General features: G+C 42.0%; 1 protein-coding gene across 1 annotated transcript; it reads right to left on the reverse strand.

Annotated features, from left to right (window-relative positions):
• Window positions 1–17: 17 nt before the first annotated feature.
• Window positions 18–19,950, reverse strand: cdc40 (cell division cycle 40 homolog (S. cerevisiae)). Its single transcript, XM_030406074.1, has 15 exons — window positions 19,728–19,950; window positions 19,271–19,357; window positions 18,508–18,637; window positions 18,312–18,398; window positions 18,063–18,202; window positions 17,316–17,412; window positions 16,468–16,607; window positions 15,010–15,084; window positions 14,798–14,843; window positions 12,310–12,411; window positions 10,982–11,097; window positions 9,461–9,594; window positions 4,380–4,456; window positions 1,242–1,386; window positions 18–623 (listed from the first exon to the last, which is right to left on the reverse strand). The coding sequence occupies exons 1-15, from the start codon at window positions 19,917–19,919 to the stop codon at window positions 446–448; spliced, it is 1,746 nt and encodes a 581-aa protein (XP_030261934.1). The 5' UTR covers window positions 19,920–19,950; the 3' UTR covers window positions 18–445.
• Between the last annotated feature and the right edge of the window lie 357 nt (window positions 19,951–20,307).

Raw genomic sequence — 20,307 nt, forward strand, 5'->3', positions numbered from 1 at the left:
GCTTTGTTTTCCTTAATAAAAGGGACAATTTACAGAATGTTTATTTCCACAAAGGGATGGTAATACAACTGAACGTTTTAAACAAGGACTACAGAGGAATACTACACAGAAAATGCAAATTAAAATAACAAGACATTTATTTAAAAAGAAAAATCACATGGTGCCCCCTCTCGTATGCCCTTTGCAGTAGAAACCATTTTTAAAAAGTACGCTTGTGTTCATCTTTGTACAAATAATACATGAGTACATATTTTGAGCTCTCACGACAGGTTACAAAAATACACTGCTACAATAAGACTGGATACCAGCCCTGTGGCATTCACTCCAGGTTTTTCACAAAATCCGATATCTCCTTGGTAAAACCCGCTCCGTTCTGTCCATCATTTCCTAGAACCCACCCACCCCCCTCCCTAAACAGACACAAAAAACGCACACCAGGACAGATCTAGTCCCAGAGTTTGATTTGTCCGTCCCAGCCGCAGGTGATGACCTTGGAGGTTTCATGCGGATGCCACAGGGCGCTGATGCACACCTTGTCGTGAGCCTTGATCCTGTGGTACAGCTTGGTGGTCTTCCAGTCCCAGATGTTAAGCTTTCCGTCGGCGTCTCCTGACACCACATAGCTGGTAGAGACGAGAAGGTACAGGAAGGAAAAAAGAGAGCGAGGTGGAAGAAGGAGGGAGAGGATGGAAGATTAACACTTTGCTAAAAATGAATTGTCTCCACTTCACCTGCCAAAAGGTGGGAGTCAGATTTTTTTTTTTTGGTATTTTAGTCCAACTATGAGGTACAGTGTTGCTATGGTTACAGAAAGGAAGTTAGGGCACCTGCTCACAGACGTGGGTGGTGGTGGTGGTGGAGGGTGAGAAAACAGGTCTTAATGGGTGTTTTGGCTAAAGTTAGAGTGCTGGACTGTCCTATTTAGCTCTTGTTGTCGACAGACTCGTTTTCAACAGACTCGTTTTCAACAGTTTTTCATCCACTGGAGGCATTTTAGAGGAAGGGAGATGAGCATCTTAATCAAACGGCCATCTGTATGATGCTGTCCCTCTGTTTTATCAGTTTCCTTAACTAAAATAAAGTGATTATTATAAGATTTTTTGACTGTTTTGGACACTTTCCACTTCATTTCTCTGGCCTATTTCCTTAATCAACTGCTATAATCTATTAATCAGAGCTGTAATATAATAAATAATAAATGCTTTTCATTAGAAAATGTTGTAACACAGTTAAGGGCTTACCTCATGTCTGGGGAGAAGTCCACTTGGCAGGCATATCCAGCCACCATGTGGCCTTTGAAGACTTTCTTCTTGTTCAGTCTGAAGCGGTTTTGGGCGCCAAAGATCAGAATCTGGTTGTCCATAGACTGACATGCTAGCCATTTACCTGTGGTTTAGAAACAAGCAAACAGAATGAAGTTAATCTCAAGCGGCAGCGCACAGTAGAGGACTGTGCTGACCCAACGCAAAGTTTACAGGAGCGGTCAAATAAAGTCCCAGGATTGAGCTAGCGCTGACCAGAAGCTGAGTTTTTGGCAACTGTACCGAACATATCCTTTTCCATGAATGTGGATGTGGGTTAACCACGCTCATCAAACAAACCACAACCAACAGTTACCAAAATCATATTAATAATGTTTTACATTACTTTTTAATGCTACAAGTAAAAGAAATGCCTGTATTTAAACTGTGACCCAGCTCATCTGAATATGAACTGACAGATGACGTCAACAACCGAAGCTGAAAAGAAGATCTAAGCCGTACATTACAAAACAAAAGCAAAGAGCAAGGCAGGTCATAGATTTTGACACATTTCTCAGTTGTTGATGACCAAGCTGAAGGATGGATGTAATCATACACCAGAACGTCATTTTGGTGAGTTATTTCCAACAAACATATCACTTGTTACTAATAGACAGTAAAATACTGCATTTTCCCTATGAAACGGGAGAAGAAGAAAAGAAATCAATGCTGTGCAGGTGTCTTAATGTTAGCAAGTGTGTGTGTGGGGTAGTGGACAGATGTTGTGTTGAGCAGGTGTTAAAAGGTCAGACATCCAGTGGGAGAGGGCGAAGACGGAATGAAGAGTTACCGGTCCAGCGCAGGGCTCTAGTGTTATGGTATCAAATGCAATGGAGATTAGTGTTGGTACTAAACATATAAAGTAGGAAAGCAGTTTGAGGTAGCAGTAATCATTATCAGTTGTCACAATATGTTCGAACAGGCCCCTATTGCGAGTGTGTCTCATTAACATAATTCTGTTCAGCTCCAGTTTAACAAGCAGCCACAAAGATCTTGAGAAGTGTTACGATGAAAAGCTGGGAGGGAGGGTAACAACTCTGATTGACCTCAAGAACTGTCAAATGTTTTTAAACAACAACAGGTACACAGTGAAATTCCTCATGGACAACAATCCCTTACAAACCCAAAAAGTGTGCAAATTCGAGTCGGACGACCCCGAAGAAGGCCCTGAACTCATCGCTCTGCCATCATTAAAGTGGAGGAGATTGGGGGGGCCATTTGGAAGAAAACGAAAAGAGGTTTTTCATCAGTGACTGCTCAGCTGAGATCTACTTTACGGATAGTTTCAGCCACAGCCTCAAAGTCACTACAGTGATAAGAGGCGGTGCTTCAGTGTCAAAGCATTACACGACTCACTGCACTTCTTGAAAGGAAACACGAGGGAAATTATTAATGTGGGATGAGAAAGAGATCTAGTGTTGGTGTGTGTGTGTGTCCTCTTACATCGTCACAAAACATAAAAGAAAAGACACAATTGTCCCCAAATGTCAAATAGGAACGGTGCAGGAGAATCATAACAACTTGGTCAATTTCACCAGTGTGAAGATGGCAGGAGGACGCGGGAGAGGAGAAAATAGGAGAGAGGCTGCGGATGAGATGCCAACGGGGGGGTTGACGGTGCTGGGTGCCATTTAGGCGTGAGAGGAAAAACTGAACGGTCTCCCACTGAGAGCGCACTCATTATTCAAACGCTGAAGAGAAACAAACCGTGTTGGGACAAATAAGAACACCGCCAAAAGGAAGGAAGGGAGCAGCGAGAGTACATGAAAGAGAGAAATCAAAGTAGGCCGAGAGGAGAGGAGAGAACAGCCGAGTTTGACAGTAGTTGAAGCCGACGGGAGTCCAACGGGGAATTCCGGATTCAAATGCCAGTGTTGCATTTGAAGAGAGCCACCTGTTAATTCTGGTATCATTTCATGTCATTAAACTGGCTTCTTTAAGTCTTCCAGCAGCCTTCTGTGCAACGTGTCCTTGCCCCAATTCTGATCTGATCACTTTCATATCATCATCTATAAAAAAATGTTCAGACATATTATAGCTGCACAGTACCTACTTTGAGCCTAAATGACGTAAATTAGGGAAATTAAATGAGCAGTTTCAACACATGTAAACATTTTTCGCTTTCATTTTGGAATTTCCACAAAAACTAAATGAACTGCCTCACATGAGACAACACTCGAGTGAAAGGCACCCATAATAGTGTTTCAAATTTAAGCTTTAAGGTGTCAAATGAGTGTTGCAGGTATACAACTTAACTGGTGCAAACAGCGAGAGCAGCCAGAGCCGTGAGAATAGCCGAGGATTGCAAACAGAGCCTGTAAGAGCCAGCTCCCGCCATACTTTTCGAGGCTACGCTAAATGAATTTTCTGCTGGCGACACCTCCATGTTTACTATACAGATAAGGGAGGGCTATAAATCTACACATTTAACTGTCAGAGAAAAGTCTAAATATCTGTTTCACAATAAAGCGCAACAGCTTTCCTTGGAATCTTTTTCACAGCTCTGGTGAAATGTGTGTAAACTGTCAGCGGAAGGAGGAGTGCATCTCTTAATCTCGAGCTTGAATGTCACCATCAACAAGGAAATATCACTTAAATAAAGACCAAACAACATTTTTTAGACTTTCAACTCAATGCAGCTTTACTCGAATCTCTTGGACGACACATGGACGTGTCATTAATTGAATCTGCTGGCTGCTGTGCGCTCCACAGTTCACTCACTCACAACGCTGTGCATTAAGGAGACGTTCAAGTGTCTTAACAGAGCTCTATGGGCTGCGTGTGACAGCTGGCCTACCCGGAGCAAACAAACAAAGGATTGGAAGTGGATCAGGCTTCATGCAGCGACAATCCATCAAAACCGCTTGGATGGGGCCTGATCCAAATCTATGTGACTAGTCGAGCTCACACCCCGCACACAAAATGTACTTAGATAAACTGAGCCCCCGTTGTTTTAATTCTTCTGAGAAATGACCAACACCGGAGGGTATGAATTCTCTTTCAATCTGGCAATATAGGTTTGTGCTCCCGAGAGTCCTCTGTGCCGTGTGCCTGACTGTGTCTGTGAGTGATTCTTACCGTTGGGAGAGAGTGTCACAGCTGGCATGGAGTGCATACTGGGCTCAGCGATGTATTTGAAGTCCACGGGGATGTCCCTAAAAAAAAAAAAAACGCACAAAGCACAGTGAGTACACTTGAAGGTGGGTTAAACACAGAATGAGATAACCAACCTGCGCGGCCCCCCGAAGCAAGACCACGAAAGAGAAAAACACTCGCAAAACGGCAGTTTGTTTACTATTACAGCTGCTCATGCCGCCTCAAAAACGCTTGTTACTGAAGAAGAAAAACAGCTCTGGTGAAAAAACAGAAAAGGATCACCATTACAGCTTCAGTATGTAAATAACTCTGTGCAATCTGAAAGGAGCTTTTTGATGCTGCACTGCCGACTGTACCGGCATCCAATTATTTATTAATCCCTTCTTCGCCCTGCCTTGCTGTTCTTTTATGCTCTGCTATGTCTCTCTGCTTTGCGAGAAAACTTGGCTATATGATCCTAAGTGGCCGCCAGAAGATCATTCAGACCTACAGTGCGTGGAGTGCCTCAGAGAGGATGACACTTTTTCTGTGTATGCATCTGAGACTTCCTGCAAAATATGCGATTGGGTGCAACTAATGCGTCTGTTTTGAGCTTGTTCTCGTCTTTCTCTCTGCCTAAACCAAAGCACTCTCTCTCTCTGTCTCCTACTGTGATGACTAACAGCTGGAGTAAAAAGCGATTCAACTACGAGCCCAAAAATGGGCTTCGAAGAGCTGAGGAGTTAAGCGAGCGATGCAAACCCTTGTACACATGAAACACTGTCATGTCTGCAGACAAGCCACGCTAAACTCTAAAGAGATAACAAGGCGCCATCAGATCTCTTCTACTGAACCCAAGAAATAACCAGTGTGAATGTTCTGTCGTCTGGAGGGTGGCGGGAGAGGAAGAAAAGGAAAAAACATATGACAAACAGTCGGCACACAAGGGATGTTCATGAATAATAGATCACTGTTGTTTAGAGCATTTCACGATGATCAAGACGGGTGACAGAGAATAAACAACATACAGCCATTTGTTGGTTGCCGTTTGTAAACACACTATTCATAAAAGGTGCAGTAAGCGATTCTGGAGGAAGATGGTTCGGCATGGTAGCATGACAAAGTTTGGCAAACAAAAGAAGCATGACGTGTCAGCATCGGTGATCTTGTGTGATGTTTTACATACACTGCAGGTAGCGCTTTCTTCACAAAGGCTTAACATGGCAATAATTATCTAATGACCCTGTTATATGGTGGTTGATGTCGTGTCCTGCTCGAAAGGTTGTTTGTAACCATCTTTTGGTCGGGTTTTCTTCTCCAAGTTAGCTGCAAACTGCTGCTAGCCGCTTTTTAGATCTCTAGCTGGCGGTCGCACATGTAACAGGTCATCAAAACGTCAAAACCCTGTCTTGTCCTGCCGCCTGACCCTTATAATGTTGATTCGGTTTCTTCTTCACTACACTTTTTTTTTTGTGGATTCTGGCACCTCTGCTGCCAGCTCAGAGGCGGAACAGCAATGGTCCCCCCGTTCTGCCTTTATTTCTTATATAAACCAGAATAGCATTACGTACAGAACAAACTTCCAAGTCAAGGTCAGGGCCCAGCAGTCTCCTTTTATTCTGACTCACAGATACCTGCCAGCAAAATAAACCTGTTTTGTTTTCATCAAGATCCATTCATTATTCCCAGACCAATAAACGAAAAATGTTTCATAACGTTGAAGACCAGAGAAGACATTCCTGGATGCACACCAAACGTTGACCCATCCTCCATCCAAATCTTTCTAAATCCGTTCAGTGATGTCTGTGTAATCCTGCTGACCAACCAATACGGGTAAACAGAAACTCCTCGAGGGAGGTAATAACGAGTTGAAACAATAGGGCAACATTCTTACAACATTCCAGCTTGAACAGGCTGTTACAACCGCTGCCACACACTTCTAGTAGAAGTAGAAGTGATGGCCGAGTGATCACTTTTTGAATGAGTCCAAACGTTGTTATCTTTTACGGGGAAAATCCTGCATAGTATGTTTTTACGTCTTGAAGTCAGCCTGCAGGAGAAATGTCAAGGCGGAAAAAGAAGACAATCCCTGATGGTCTCTCACCGAGAAGGAAATCCAGCAGAGCATCTTTGTTTGTTATTTGTAACTAATGTGAAAAGAGGATTTCTTTTTTTCCCCCTTCTTTTAAATGATTGCCACAATTCTGTTTTCGTACATCTCATTACTGATGGGAAAATATTTACATCGTCTCATATTTGGGGTTGGCAGGGGGTTTATTATTTTTTTTAAAAGGTCATGACCATGATTGAAAGTCACTCTGGGAAACTGCTAGTGATGCTATGTGCTGAAAGTAAATGGGGGGGGGGGGACTGAGTACTTGGTTGACAGCGGCTCATTTTCCATCTAGCGAGATCTAAACAAAGTCCTTCGCTCCGTCAATCCATCAACCTCCCGAACGTCCCTCCGAGCTCGCGGTCTCATCGCTCTCTGAACGCTGAAACTAATTCTCCTTGTTGGCACACTGCGGCAAGTTTGTTATTGATTGTAATCCCCCCCCCCCACGCACACGCCAACTCTCCGCTCCCCGATGATAAACCTCTGCCACAGATGAAGTAATCTCCGCAGAAACAGAAAAAACAAACTTGCATGTGTTTGAAAACGAGGATGGAATTTGAATTGTGAGTAGGCGTGACATGAATGACTTGCTGACTCGCAATCTTTTTTTACCATCCGGCGTTCCCTCACCCGTGACCCTCTCTCTGCCAGCCTCTGCTTCTGTTCTGGAGATACGAGACTCTTCTGGTATATTCAGCCTAATGCTGGTATGTAGCGGCGGCTCACAATGGGGGTTAGCTAGAGCCGAGAGCCAGGTGGTATCCGTGGGAGAAAGAGGGACAGTAAAGCCACTCTTTGGCCGAACAAACCACTTGCCCGCTTGCTCCCACGCTGCTCTTAAAAAGCTCATGAGAGATCCCCCCCCCCCCCCCCCCCCCCCCACCACCACCCCTCCCAAACAAGCACACTAAGCACACTCTTGGGATACAGTTCTTTTGCCTCCGTCAACATTTGATTCCATCCTTCAACTCTGACTTAAGGGGTGTGTGAAAATCCAAACATTTTTTCACCAGTTAATCCCCATCTCTTATTCTCTGGAGAAAAAAGAAGCACTGAGAAGTTCTGATGGCGGAAGAGAGAGAAAAAGAAAAACTTCACAAATGGCCGTCCTTGAATTAAAAGCCCCCCCCCTCTCTTTCCAAGAATCCACAGGAAACTCCTTTTAGTTGTTGGTGTTTAAATATTTAGCATCTCAGAGCAACAAACACCAGAGTTTGTTTATCACTACAGGACCCACGACCGGTCTGCGAGCAACTCTTGGTGGTCTCTCACTGAGAGCAAACAGAGACGACTGCAGGAAGTGAATGGAGTATGTCTGAAAATAAATGAGCTTGTAAACCAGAGCGAACATGGTTTTGTTAACATGTGCACGCTGTGTTTTTGCAATTTCCAGATAAAGGAGTGGAGATTGTAAAGGGGTATTTATTTTTCAACTTTATCTGGCCTGCCAACACATCCACCTTCCAATAACTTGATTTGTGCAAATTTGTTAATTATTAAAATATACAATTGGCATTGGGGGCCAGACTCATAGGGGTTGTTGTTGCTGGAGCATTGCCAACGTACAACGCTAGCTCCAAGGTGAAAAAAAAAAACTCCCACTGTAACAAATGCATGTAAAGCAGGCAAACCATAGCAGAGGCTGTGACTCAGAGCAGATTAACAGCACAGCTGGGTGAGCTTTGTCCAAGATAAGGTCGTCTGGAGGTTTGTTGACGTCTTTTCTTCTTATTGAAGACTAATGAAAGGAGAGGTGAGTGGTGCAAGAGTGCCTCTTCAGAGGGCAGCGCATGATGCGAGGATGATATACTGTTTGTTTTTCAAGTGTTTCTCTCCGGGTCGTCTTGTTGCAGTGGTTAGACAACAACCAGGCAGAATGTTGAGGCTCAACGAGGCGCTATCGCAGCGAATGTCCACCGAGTGCCACCACCATGTGCTACATCCACCACGAATCAAATTACTCTACACACTCCTTTTTTAAAATTCTGCTTCTCATCAGCTCATGCTGTTGTAACAGTTGCTGGATGCAACAATAGCCTTCCAGCGCTCAGTACTGGGGATTATGTGCCATGCTCAGAGGTGCAACACGAGGAACTAGAATTACAGCCTCGTGGTTGTATGCCTCAGTGCACCAGTCAAGGCACAGTCTGTCCAGACTTATATAATAAGCCTATGTAGAGAAGACTTCGAAGAAATTCCACAAAAGTTATTAAAAGCCGTGAGTGAGAAACATGCTGTCCTCACTTAAAGACTATTTTCACAGAGGAGGACAGAGGACTGATAGATGGCATCGTCACATGCTGCGCTACAGACACCTGAAACTCAACATTACAACTGATCAACTGAGCTTGTGTTGTACCACTACTGTATGTCTATTAGGGTGCAAATTCATCGAGTGAAAGAAAACAGTCAAATTCCTCATATATGTTCACACACATATAAATATTTGGCCAATAAAGCTGATAGAAGATTCAAATTGTAAAATGTGGATCCTATCGTGCCCAGCTTCATCCCCGCAGCAAAGAGGATCTTATCAATCAGCACTGTTTCACAGTGGGCACCCAAGATTATTGTCACCAACTCAGTATCTGACCAAATGTGAAATAAGGTCACATCTCCCCTTCTTTGATGATGATGAATAATGGCCAGAAAAGTGTTTTTGTAGAACATTATGTGAAGTTGACCTCTGATCTTGTCATCATTTCATTCCATCAGACCATTTGTGAAATTGTCATATTTAGAATATGAGTTCCTGAATTCTGGACAGAAATGTGTCTTGTGAAAATCACACTGACCTCGACTTTTTGACCCCCAAGAGCCAATCATTTAACCTTTGAGCCCGACTGGGCATTTCCGTGAAATTTGAAGACATTCTCTTCGACTTTCACAAGAACGGGACGGATGGACATAAAACGGTACAATCATACTGAGCAGTGCATGAAGACTTCAGGCTACAGTCTGTACTCACCACTCCCACACTCGAAGACTCTTGTCGTCCGATGTGCTGACAAACCGACGATTCTCATCAACAAAGGTGATGGTGTTGACGGCTCCCAGGTGACGGTCGTACTCCTGAACCACCTCACCTGTCCTGATGTCCCACTGACGGAGAGATAAATAGACAAAGATGCAGAGAGAATTCAAAACAAAACAAAGTGGCCCTTTTTTTAGCCTTTGCATGTCTATTCACTCTGCTTAAACACAGTATTACTACACAGTTGCAGATATTTACATTTGTATTATACTATTTACAGAATTAGATTCCAGTGTTGGCTGCATATGATTGTTTGGGATTGTTCTGTGTGATGCAAACAATTCCAATAACTCTAAAAGTAAAAATGTATTGAAAAAAGATAAATGCAATCATTTCTAAATGTCACTGCATGGTTTTATCTTGCCAAATATTCTGCCTCAATCGATATTTGTGGGCATCTAACCTTTAAAAAAGTCATTACAGAAGAAAAAAAAAAACATAAACAAACATTTGTTTTATTGTCTTTTAGGTTGACATGTTGACATGTCACAGATTCAGTTATAAACCTCAGTAGAAGATTCAAATGTTACCAAAACAAATAAAACTCACACTGTAGCAAAGAGAAACTCATATGGCGAGGAGACTCTAACTGCACAAATGCAGTGAAATGACTTAACCGCAGTGGTGTAATGACAGCGATTATCTATCCAACAGGCCTCAGTCTTGAACATTTCTTCTTTGGAAAACATCATGCACACATTAAAATATAAAGGGAAGACAACCACATAGATCCGGCCCCCAGGCGACAAACGAATAGGACGCATTCTGTCCAAACAGCTTTTACATCCAATTCTATTTATGCTGTTTTTCTTTATCTTCAGCCGTCGGCTGCTCACAAGAGCAGCCATCTGTTCTCAAAACCCAGAAGAGAGCTGCATGATTTAATTCTAACCCTGTTTATCGTGCCAGATATTTTGATAATGACTGCTGCTCATCTGGGACAAACTTTGTGCTTGTTACATCAGCAACTTGACAAACTTTCAATTAAAGATGACAGTAAAATCTAACCAAACAACTCCACATTGGCTAATCACAACCTCTATGATTATGAATTCTTGAAAATAAAATCATCATATCAGCGTGCTGCTTCCACAAGAATCCAAACTTTTATCTGCAGCAGTTCGGAGGAACTCATTATAAAAACTCTCTACCGGATTCAATGACATCATAATTATTTCTACTTTCATCATCGATTGTTCTCTTCCCTCCACCCTAATGCCTCCATGATTAATGACTCGCTCTGGTCCTGTCATACAATGAAACCTTTAGCCAGCAGCGCACAAATACACGTACTCGTTCTGGAAGATGAGATGGGAGTGTATTATATGCCCCTTTGGGCACGGCGGCTATACACAGAAAATGTGTATGTGCATCTGCTTGGTCAACTGGGAAATCCACATGAAGTGGATGGCCGGAGCCGAATCGAATGAGCAGTGCAGCACACGCCGACCTTACCTGAACAATCTTCTTATCTGACATCCCGGCCACAAAGAGGTTCTGCTTGTCCTCGTCTGGGTTGAACTTGACACAGTACGGCACCTTCCTGTTGGTGAAGCGGGAGATGCATTGTCCTGCAGAGAGGGGGGGGGGGGGAGATAATCCAATGTTAGTTTTAAGGAAAAAAGTAGGGACACACAATGCAGCTTTGCAAGCAGGGGCGGTCTAGTTGTAACACGGACATATCAGTGTACCATTGTATTAACTCAGCAGAGGTATGGAATTGTGCTACTGCTCGAGCTGAGACAACAGGGTCTCAAACTGACTGACACATCAACGAGGCCGCTAAAATAAGAGTGAAGCTTAGCTTACATCATTTCTGCATTACATCCACTAAATTTGGATGATGTGGCTTCAAATGGGATCCTGTCAACAACAAGTGGAGGGTTTATCTCTTTACTGCCCTCTGCTGGACTGGTACTCTTCAGTTGAGAGGGGTGGAAATTGAGATGGTCTGACCCTATATGAATAAAGGGGATCACCTGGCAATCCCCAAAACCAAAATGGATACGATAGTTAGGCTGCATTTCTGGTGCTGACTATTATTCTGAGGCCAAAGTGTGAAGGGATTTTATTATACATTACATTAGACGTCTTGTTAGGTCTATTCGGGAACTAATTCTGGACTGACCTTCCTTAAAAAAAAAAGGAACTGTAGGCATCTAGCAACTATTTTCATTCAATTACTATTACTGATTAATCTGAAGTTTCTTGTCAAAAGTAGTAAAAAAAACAAACAAACAAAAAAAACACCCGTGACCTCCTCATGTTGCGTTCGTTGTCTGACCAAGAGTCCAAAGTCCAAACACATCTAGTCTGTCGAAGTAAATCTTCAAATCTTCAAATCTGAGAAGCACTAAGTAGGGAGGGGTTAAGTATTCCTGCTTTAAAAACAATTTAAACGATTGATTTAATATCATATTGGATGAAAGTAGGCGTGCAATTAAACAGCCTGTGAAGAAGGTGAATGAGTAACAAATTGGTTGAAATGTGTTTTTGACCTTTCAGAAACTCGCCCACATGTTCTGCAGAGAAATGTCTGATGCAAGCCATTACACAAGGTATGTGAGGTCTTGCGCTGTCATTCATTAAATTATTCAATTATCAGAAGGCTTGCAAGATCAAGGCTGTATAAAAATGCAGGCACTGTACGTTATTTTTTCCCCTTCATATACACCGTCTAGGAGAGAGAGGTTCTACTCGCAGAATATCTTCAGTTAAAGTACCGAGACGTTCAAATAGACACAGCGTATAAGTGTGGCAGATAGCGCAGACATCAAGCCTACCTGTCTCAGAGTCCCAGAGTTTGAGATAGCGGTCGTAGGCAGCGCTGAGGAACTGGGTCCCAGTGTTGTTGTAGCAAATGTCTCGCACTGCTTTGCTGTGACCTAGCAATGACAAGGGGGAACATCGCACACATATGACAAACAAATAAATGCACACTACAAAAACGCCCTCTGATACCCAATTCATTTGAGGAATGTGAAATCTGGTTAAGGGAAATAAGGGATGTTGAAGAAGAGAGATGATGTGGGCTGTGGGAGACGAGGGAAATCTTTAAATGAGCTTGGAGAGGAAGAGAGGAGGAGAAAGAAAAAATTACATGCTCCATCTGTCTTTTCAACTGTTCTCCACCTTTTCTCATTCTCTCCCTAATCCCAATCTACGCAGTTCTTTGGCTCTCTGCTCACACGGTGCAGGTGATGTGAGGTCCCTGTGGGTTCGGAGCATGCAGACGCCTCCCTTGTTAAAACTGGCTTTTTATCAGCGCTACACTGTTTCCACGGCGATAACAGAGCCCACTGAGGCTAAGCGCCTGCATGCTCGCTCGCTTGCTCTAACCCGGCTTGCTGGCACACTAAAAAGGCAGCGCCGCCGCTGTAGAATGCCTTGATGGTGTGTGTGTGTGAAGAGTAAGAACGCAGATACACAAACTACTGAAAGCAGAGCGCACGTCATCAAACATTGTCGCGGACTGCATTCACGCAGGAAAATACATACGTAATGATATGCGCTCTCATTCATGTACGTCCTCGAGCTAATATATGCTGAGCTGTTCTCTCTTGTTTGGTAATTCTGACAAGCAGAATGTGCTTACAAATATGCACATTTAGGTTTAATTAGATGATACACAACATTCAGTCATCATTTGAGCTGGTAGGAAGGGTGTAAATAAAAGGAAAGCGAGTGAAGAAAATCTCTTATTTTGAACAAGAAGATGTACCTTCTAAAGATCTGACGGTCAATAGCGAAAAAACCAAAAACATGAAACAAAAACCTCTGAGTCCATGAAAAAATAAAGCAAACATATTAAAAGTTATTGCTCCAGCGTTAACTCTGGTTGAACTAGTGTGTCTAACTTTTTTATTTAGGTGCAACCCGACATAGTTTTGGTGCACTCTGTAATATTAATTTCACTTCTTAACACACTGTGAAAGCAAACAGGAATAAAAAAGGTAAAGACAATGTGTTTCTTCACTTAAATCAGAGCACATACAACAAAAAAGGCAAGTGCTGCTGTTTCAAATGCTTCAAATAATAACAAGTCAAATAATTATATCACCCTCAAATATGATTGGGCTTTATACGTAGTATTATTAGTCTAATTATTTTCCAATCTGACCTGCAGGATTTCCTACCCTGGAGCCCTGCATCATACCCTGGTAGTATGCCCTGGTAGGCAGGGTTCGTTAACTTCGTCTCTACACAAATTCAAGCAATTAAGGTGCGTCCTCAAGCTTTTCCAGCAACTTACATCAGTTGTATTTCCATTTTAATGCATACTTATATGCTTAAACATTTGCATTTTACTTCATCACATTAAATGTTTCTGAGCTATAGGTGACAAAAATTATGTTTGGTGATGGTATTCTACCAAAGGGTAGAAAGTTTAATGTTTCAAAAATGTGTTCTGGGGGCAGATTGACATCCAATATATTGTAATCCGGCTGAGCCAATATAAAGAAATATATTGAAAATGTAATGCAGTTACAATTCCGGGCACTTTCCAGCACCTTATTTGAGATCCAAAGACTTTTCAAACCTTGAAAACAGCACAGCAAGTTCCCAATGTACATAAAAATGTATATACCAGAGAGTGAATGATGGAGCTGAGAGCGAGTAAGTGGGAACCCTAATATGCTCTCCACAACATGCCGTATATTTCGAACACTCCTCTGATGAAAAAAATAATTAACACCATCATCATCTGCAGCTCTTCCCCTCAGCCGCCAACTCTCTGCCACTTATATTCACTCCTGAATCGTGTTCCCACTTCCTGTGTGTCAACTCTTCTCAGTGTCTTGTGCCCTCCCCCTTGGCCCTCGCTCCCCTCAGCACCCCGGGCTGCTGAATTATGCATATTCTGTGAAGGAGCTGGCAAGCATAACCACAGCTGCAAAACAATCTCTATTCAGACAGTGTGCCGTCTCTGAGAAGGGCATAAGAGTGACCTGCACACCATTAGCCTACACCCCTCAACTCGGACCCCATTTAAAAAAAAAAAAAGAAACCCATACACTTTCTTTCAACGGTCAGCAGACGTGTCATTAGCGTCCCAGTAATGCTGAGCTCACAGTCTGTCACTGCTGTGCATTTCCCAAAAGGCTGCATAGATTTCAGACCTCGAGCATATTTCACGTCAGCATGTTTGCTGATGATCCATTGTTGTTGATGAAGTGTTGTACGTTGGCGGTGAATATTCCGTTACCATTTCATACCATGACTTATTAACACTTAACAAAGTTTGCCATATGAAAATGTAAGATAGCTCACCAATGAACGTCCGTATACATCTCCTCTCGCCGTACACTTCCCACAGCTGTGGAGGGAAGGAGATAAACGAGTCAGCCCGGCACAACACTAATCCAGCAGAAAATAATCTAACAACGGCAGATTCAGAATCTTTGAGACACACAGAAAATGTAAGCAATATTTGTTTGTAGGCTTCTGTGATGTTTTTATGGCATCACTTTATGATTATTTACCTTGATCTTACAGTCCATGGAGGAGGAGAGCAAGAGATGACCAGAGCTGGGAAACAGTCGGATGGCACTGACACCCTAAAAAACACACAGAGAGAAACTGATATGTATCTAAATATTTTCTTATCGAGAGTGCACTAATAGAGGAGAAGTGAGGCACAATCAATGAGCTTTACTACAAAAGCAAAACACTTGCAAAAAAATTGCGATCATACTGTATAATATCACCATCTCAAGAATGAACCAATAATGTTCTGAATCAGTATCATTATTCTAGAGCTGATAACAGAAGATCCTGCAGGGAGAGATATCTCGTCTCTTTCTGATCTCTGATAAGTTGCACGTACACATTAGAGAACTCTCTTTCAAACTCAGTGATGCTCCTCAGCATTGACGAATTAAAAGACATTAACAAGCCTACAGCTTTAACATGAACACACGTCATAGCATCGCAGCTGAAAAGGAGAGTAAATTAGCGCGCTCGCCCACATCTTGTGCTCACATCACAGCTGAGCCGGAGGTGATAAATACCGTCGCGTGGCTACTGCATGGTCAATTTGCACATAAAAGGCAAATGTTAACGGGTTTATGTGGGTTTTTTTGGCCAGTGTGAAAGGGGTATAAAGCGTCAAAAGGCATCACTTACTGCCGAAGAAAATCCTGGAGAACATCACAATATTTCACTAAAAACGTAGTCTATCTATGTTCATGCTTTTAACTCAGTGTTGTCATGGAAACGTACTGAAATTAACAACATCCGCTGAATTATTATGCGACTGGGGAAGATAGAGTGCACATGCAGATCATGCTGCCTCTGTAATTGTCAAAGAAATTATAATGACTTTCAAGTTACCAAACGTTCTCCGAAAAATGTCCCAAAACTTTGGTGACACCGTACGGGCTACACTCCATCTATTATCTCGACATCAGCACTTCCACATGCTTATTATCTTTTCAAACCTCTTTGTAACCAAATTAGACTCTGAAGGCTGTAACTTCCTGCACAAAGCGGATAGAAGCCAATTTAAAACTTGAGTGATTTCCCTTTCCCCGAAGCACACTGGCACATCTAACGCCTAAATCAGAGATTTCTCGGAATAACCCAGTGTTTGCCTTTATATTTGAATGATAAAGACAGTGTTTTGGATGAGACAGAATTATTCGGATACGTCAGGGTCCATATACGACCGTGTTATCATTTTACTCAAAAGTACCCAGGAGGTTTTTTACGGACTGCGTCAGAAAATTGAACATGGACTGCATAATGGAATTTTTCTCAGATGCCTGTGTGACACTGCTCGCATTTGTGCATTCCATTTCAAAACAACCCTACATTATTAGCACTTACCAACAGCAAGGCCACTAAAAAGAATACACAACACTGCAAAAATGCTTAAAGCTGACATTGTCCCAACAACAAACAATTCAAAGTCAGAATAAAAGATGTCCCTTCCCGCTGACCTTGGTGTGTCCACCCCAAACGTGAATTTGTTTCTTAGGCAGGTAACACTTGTCCGGAGCCTCCGCAGAACGCAGGTTGATGCCAACATCTTGTGGGACGTGGAGGTAGGACCTGCCCTGGTAGTCATACATGTCTTTAACTGAGGGGAAAAAAGACAGGCAAAATGTCACATGAAAAAATTTCCTGCGGCATTTGGATTCACGTTTTTAAAAGGGAATTGGACTGTCGGTTCGCCATCTCAGGGGTTTCTTGCTGGATCCAGTCAGTCACAAGAGTTTAAATGCAGTATCATAACTGGACACTAGGGCCGCATGATACAATGAAAACATTGCATTGCGATTATTTTTGACAGATACTGCAATTGCAATATGATTCATGATTAGTGGGAATGATCTATTTTGCATCACGTCATTCATTACATTCACATACATGTTGTCTTTCACCTAGGGAGCTAGATTTGAAGCCCAGGGCATCTCTGCAGCACTTCATTATTGTCCCGTTTTATCACACATTTTTAAAAGCTGCCATTTCTGTAAACTGGATTATCAACCTTGTCAATTTGATTAATTGTGCAACCTTACTGGACACAGACAAAATTCTTTAAATACTCGTAAAATTAGAAATTCGATTCTCTTCAATTCCTTGTCTACAGGGCAAACTTCATCTGCCGCAAGATGATGTGATATGATCAAAAGATGACTCGACTTATAGTCTGATTTTAAGACAAAATGGACAATGTTTTTGGAATGACGTTTCAACCTGAAAAGAAAAAACATGTGTATAATACTAACTCAAAACAAATCAGTCAATCCTTTTACAAAGAACCACTCAAAGTCTCAATAAGTACCATGGAGAATGGTCTTCTCCTCTCCTGGAGCCTCTTCCTCATTCCTTCCCTTCTTCTGCCTCTTGGCTGTGATCTCATCCAGCTCTTTCTGCTCGTCCTGTAAAATAAAATTCATCACAAACTGATGGTTACTAAACAGATTTGTTCTGGTACAATGTCCTGAAGAAGGATCAAATAGGAAGTCAGTTTTCATGCCCCGGTGTAAAAGGGAATACTTAGTCCTACCCTTTTGGTTTGTGAGAGTGTTGTGAGTGGGTGGGGTCGCAGGGCCACTGGTAAGCAGCAGGCAACCCAACTACTGTATGTGTCTGATCTACAAAAGTGCAGTATACCAGTGCATTAAAAGCTTTTACACAGAATATATACCCTCTCTAAAGGCCACAGTTGAGTCCTGCTGGTGAGCTGTTTTATGCTTTGCTTGATAGTAAATTAAATCCCATGGAAGGTTTCTAATTGCAAATACTGGGAGTCCACAAATTGTGCTTTTAGAGGGGAATTATTTGAATCATATTTAAGATAATTCGGCATAAAAATAAATCATCTTATTTGGGGGATTTAACTCAGCCGTAAAACATCCATAGATTAATCTTATCTGTAACAACCATTTGTAATCCTGTCTTGTCTTAACCTGAAGAGTGCTGTGTTTGTGCCTTACTACCACGTTAAGTCATAAATTGGATGATTATGTGAAGAAGGGTCAATCTCATACAACTCCTTTTTGATATTTTATGATGAACGAAACAATACCTCGGACGGTTTGGCAACATCTTTCTCATCGATATATTTCGCCCAAGGTCCAAGGAAGTTATCGATCTCCTCTGCATCTCCACCTTTGATCTTTTTCCTTTTCTCTGACTTCTTATGTCCGCTCTCAAACACAGTTAGCCCTGGAGGGACACCACTAGATTTTATTATTCCGAATCATCCATAAACAATGAGCCATACAAGAGAAGCCATACTGAATAAAGTCTGATTTATGGTGCAATAAATGATCACCTTTATTTTTCTCAGCCTCATCCACTGCGCCAATGTAGCCACTGGTGGTTACCTGGTGTGTGTCCACAGATGGGTCTAAAGCGTAACCTATTAGCAGAACAGGGAGAGCATTAAATAGGTCATTTAAATTCAAACAGCATCAGCGTATTGACTGCATCATTTTCAAGGCCAGCACAGAGGTCACAGGCGAGCTTACCGTAGGTGGAGAAGGTCCTCCTTTGCTGTTCAAACATGAAGTCGTTGAGATGAGCTGGTTCTGCATAGCCTGATAGCATGTTCCTGGGGGCAGCCATCTGCTGGCTTTTAAATGGGTTCACTGGCCCAAACTAAGAGGAAGCAATACAAATCATTAATGATGACAAAATTAAACTTTAATGGGGCCTCGGATTGAACAACTCTTTCCTGCGTGGCCCTTTTGTTTCATTCATGATGAATAACAATATCATGGGGCTTTCTGATTTATGTGGGAGTAGTGAGATGGATTAGATAGAGCAGTAGATGGATTCCAGTGGGAGTTGAAGCATTAGAGCGGCCAAGCCACATATACAATGAAACAAAAGAGATGAGTAAAAATAAGATAACAGTGATGAATAATTAACAACTCTGGCTTGTACCATCATGAATAAATGATATTCTTATTGATGTAACTTAGTATGAAGTATTTACATTAGAGATGGGTCTATATGGGCATACAAATATTACAAACAATTTAGTTAAATTATTTACGCCAAAGAAATATTTGACATTGAGATGCTCATTATGAATGTGGGTATGATGACAGAGTAGCTAGAGGCAGTCAGTGTTATATTTCACTCAGATAAAAAAAAACTGCAATATAAGCCTTTTAATTCAGGAAACAACAGCTATTAGGCTGTAAACATGTGTTGCAATCTCACAACACAAGATCTATTACACTGTACATTGATACATACATATAAACCACAGATTCAAACACTCACCTCTGGTGCAAACATTGTTTCATACGTCGGATTGAACGATACTTCTTTCAGTGCAGGGTCCAGGTGAGTGCCAGTCTCAACGGACTCCTAGTATAAAGATGCACACGTCAGCAAACAGACTCTAACTTATTAACTAGTAATACAATTCCAAACTGCTGTTTGGTGTATCACATATTAGACAGAAAACCATGGCGACATCTTTCTCATGACGCTATAACGCTAGACTATCAAAATAACTTCCTCTGGCTCGATACTCAAGGTTTCCCGCTAATCGGCTCCAGATTAATTTGGTAACATTAATAACAACAGTTAACGCCACATCACTTATTCAAAGTTTCCAGCCATCCACTAGACAGTGTGCATCTTATTACATACTACAATTAATAACATGTACGCTGACTTTAACAATCAATTAGTTATAACATCAAGCTAACGTTAGCTAGCTCGGTTAGCTTACCTTTACGGCGACCTCAGGCGCAGAGTTAAGAACAGCTAAAGACATCGTTGGTCCAGACTTCAGAGGTTTAAGGTGAACCATTGCGTCCGGGTCCACCGGTTCCACTTTTGCGACACCGGTATTGGATTCCGACTCATTTTCTGAATCAGAATCGCTGCCGTACGAAACGAGGGAAGCTATGGTGGCAGACATCTTGGATGTTGTGAATTAGCCGGAAGCAGGAGGGCGGGACTTCCGTTGTGACAAACTAGGGAAAAAAACGGAAAAGCAAAATAAAGGGAAAATGTTTAATCTGCATCGTTTGGACTCAATTATCACTACACGTGACCATAATGACAAGATATGAAATTAAAACGTAAAAAATAGCTATTAAGGATGAAGGGATTAGTCAGTATTAGCAATATGATATAAGGTAAACACTCAGCACTACTCAGGTGTGAGGCTCTGTTTCTTTCTTTATCACGTTTTCCTGAACAAAACAAGCACTTCCAAAGTTATCACCTGCAAAGAATATGTATCAAAACATTAATAATCTAATTAAGACATATTAAAACCTTTTTCTTTTTTTCTTCTTTTTTTT

Source organism: Sparus aurata, chromosome 22 (assembly GCF_900880675.1).
Source record: "Sparus aurata chromosome 22, fSpaAur1.1, whole genome shotgun sequence".
Taxonomy (NCBI): Eukaryota; Metazoa; Chordata; class Actinopteri; order Spariformes; family Sparidae; genus Sparus; species Sparus aurata.

Coding starts and splice junctions, on each gene's coding strand:
- cdc40 (XM_030406074.1), bottom strand. CDS start 19,919: ATGTCTGCCACCATAGCTTCCCTCGTTTCGTACGGCAGCGATTCTGAT. Junction 15,085..16,467: donor TTTGGGGTGGACACACCAAG/GTCAGCGGGAAG, acceptor TGTGTTTTTTAG/GGTGTCAGTGCCATCCGACT. Junction 624..1,241: donor GACTTCTCCCCAGACATGAG/GTAAGCCCTTAA, acceptor CGTCTCTACCAG/CTATGTGGTGTCAGGAGACG.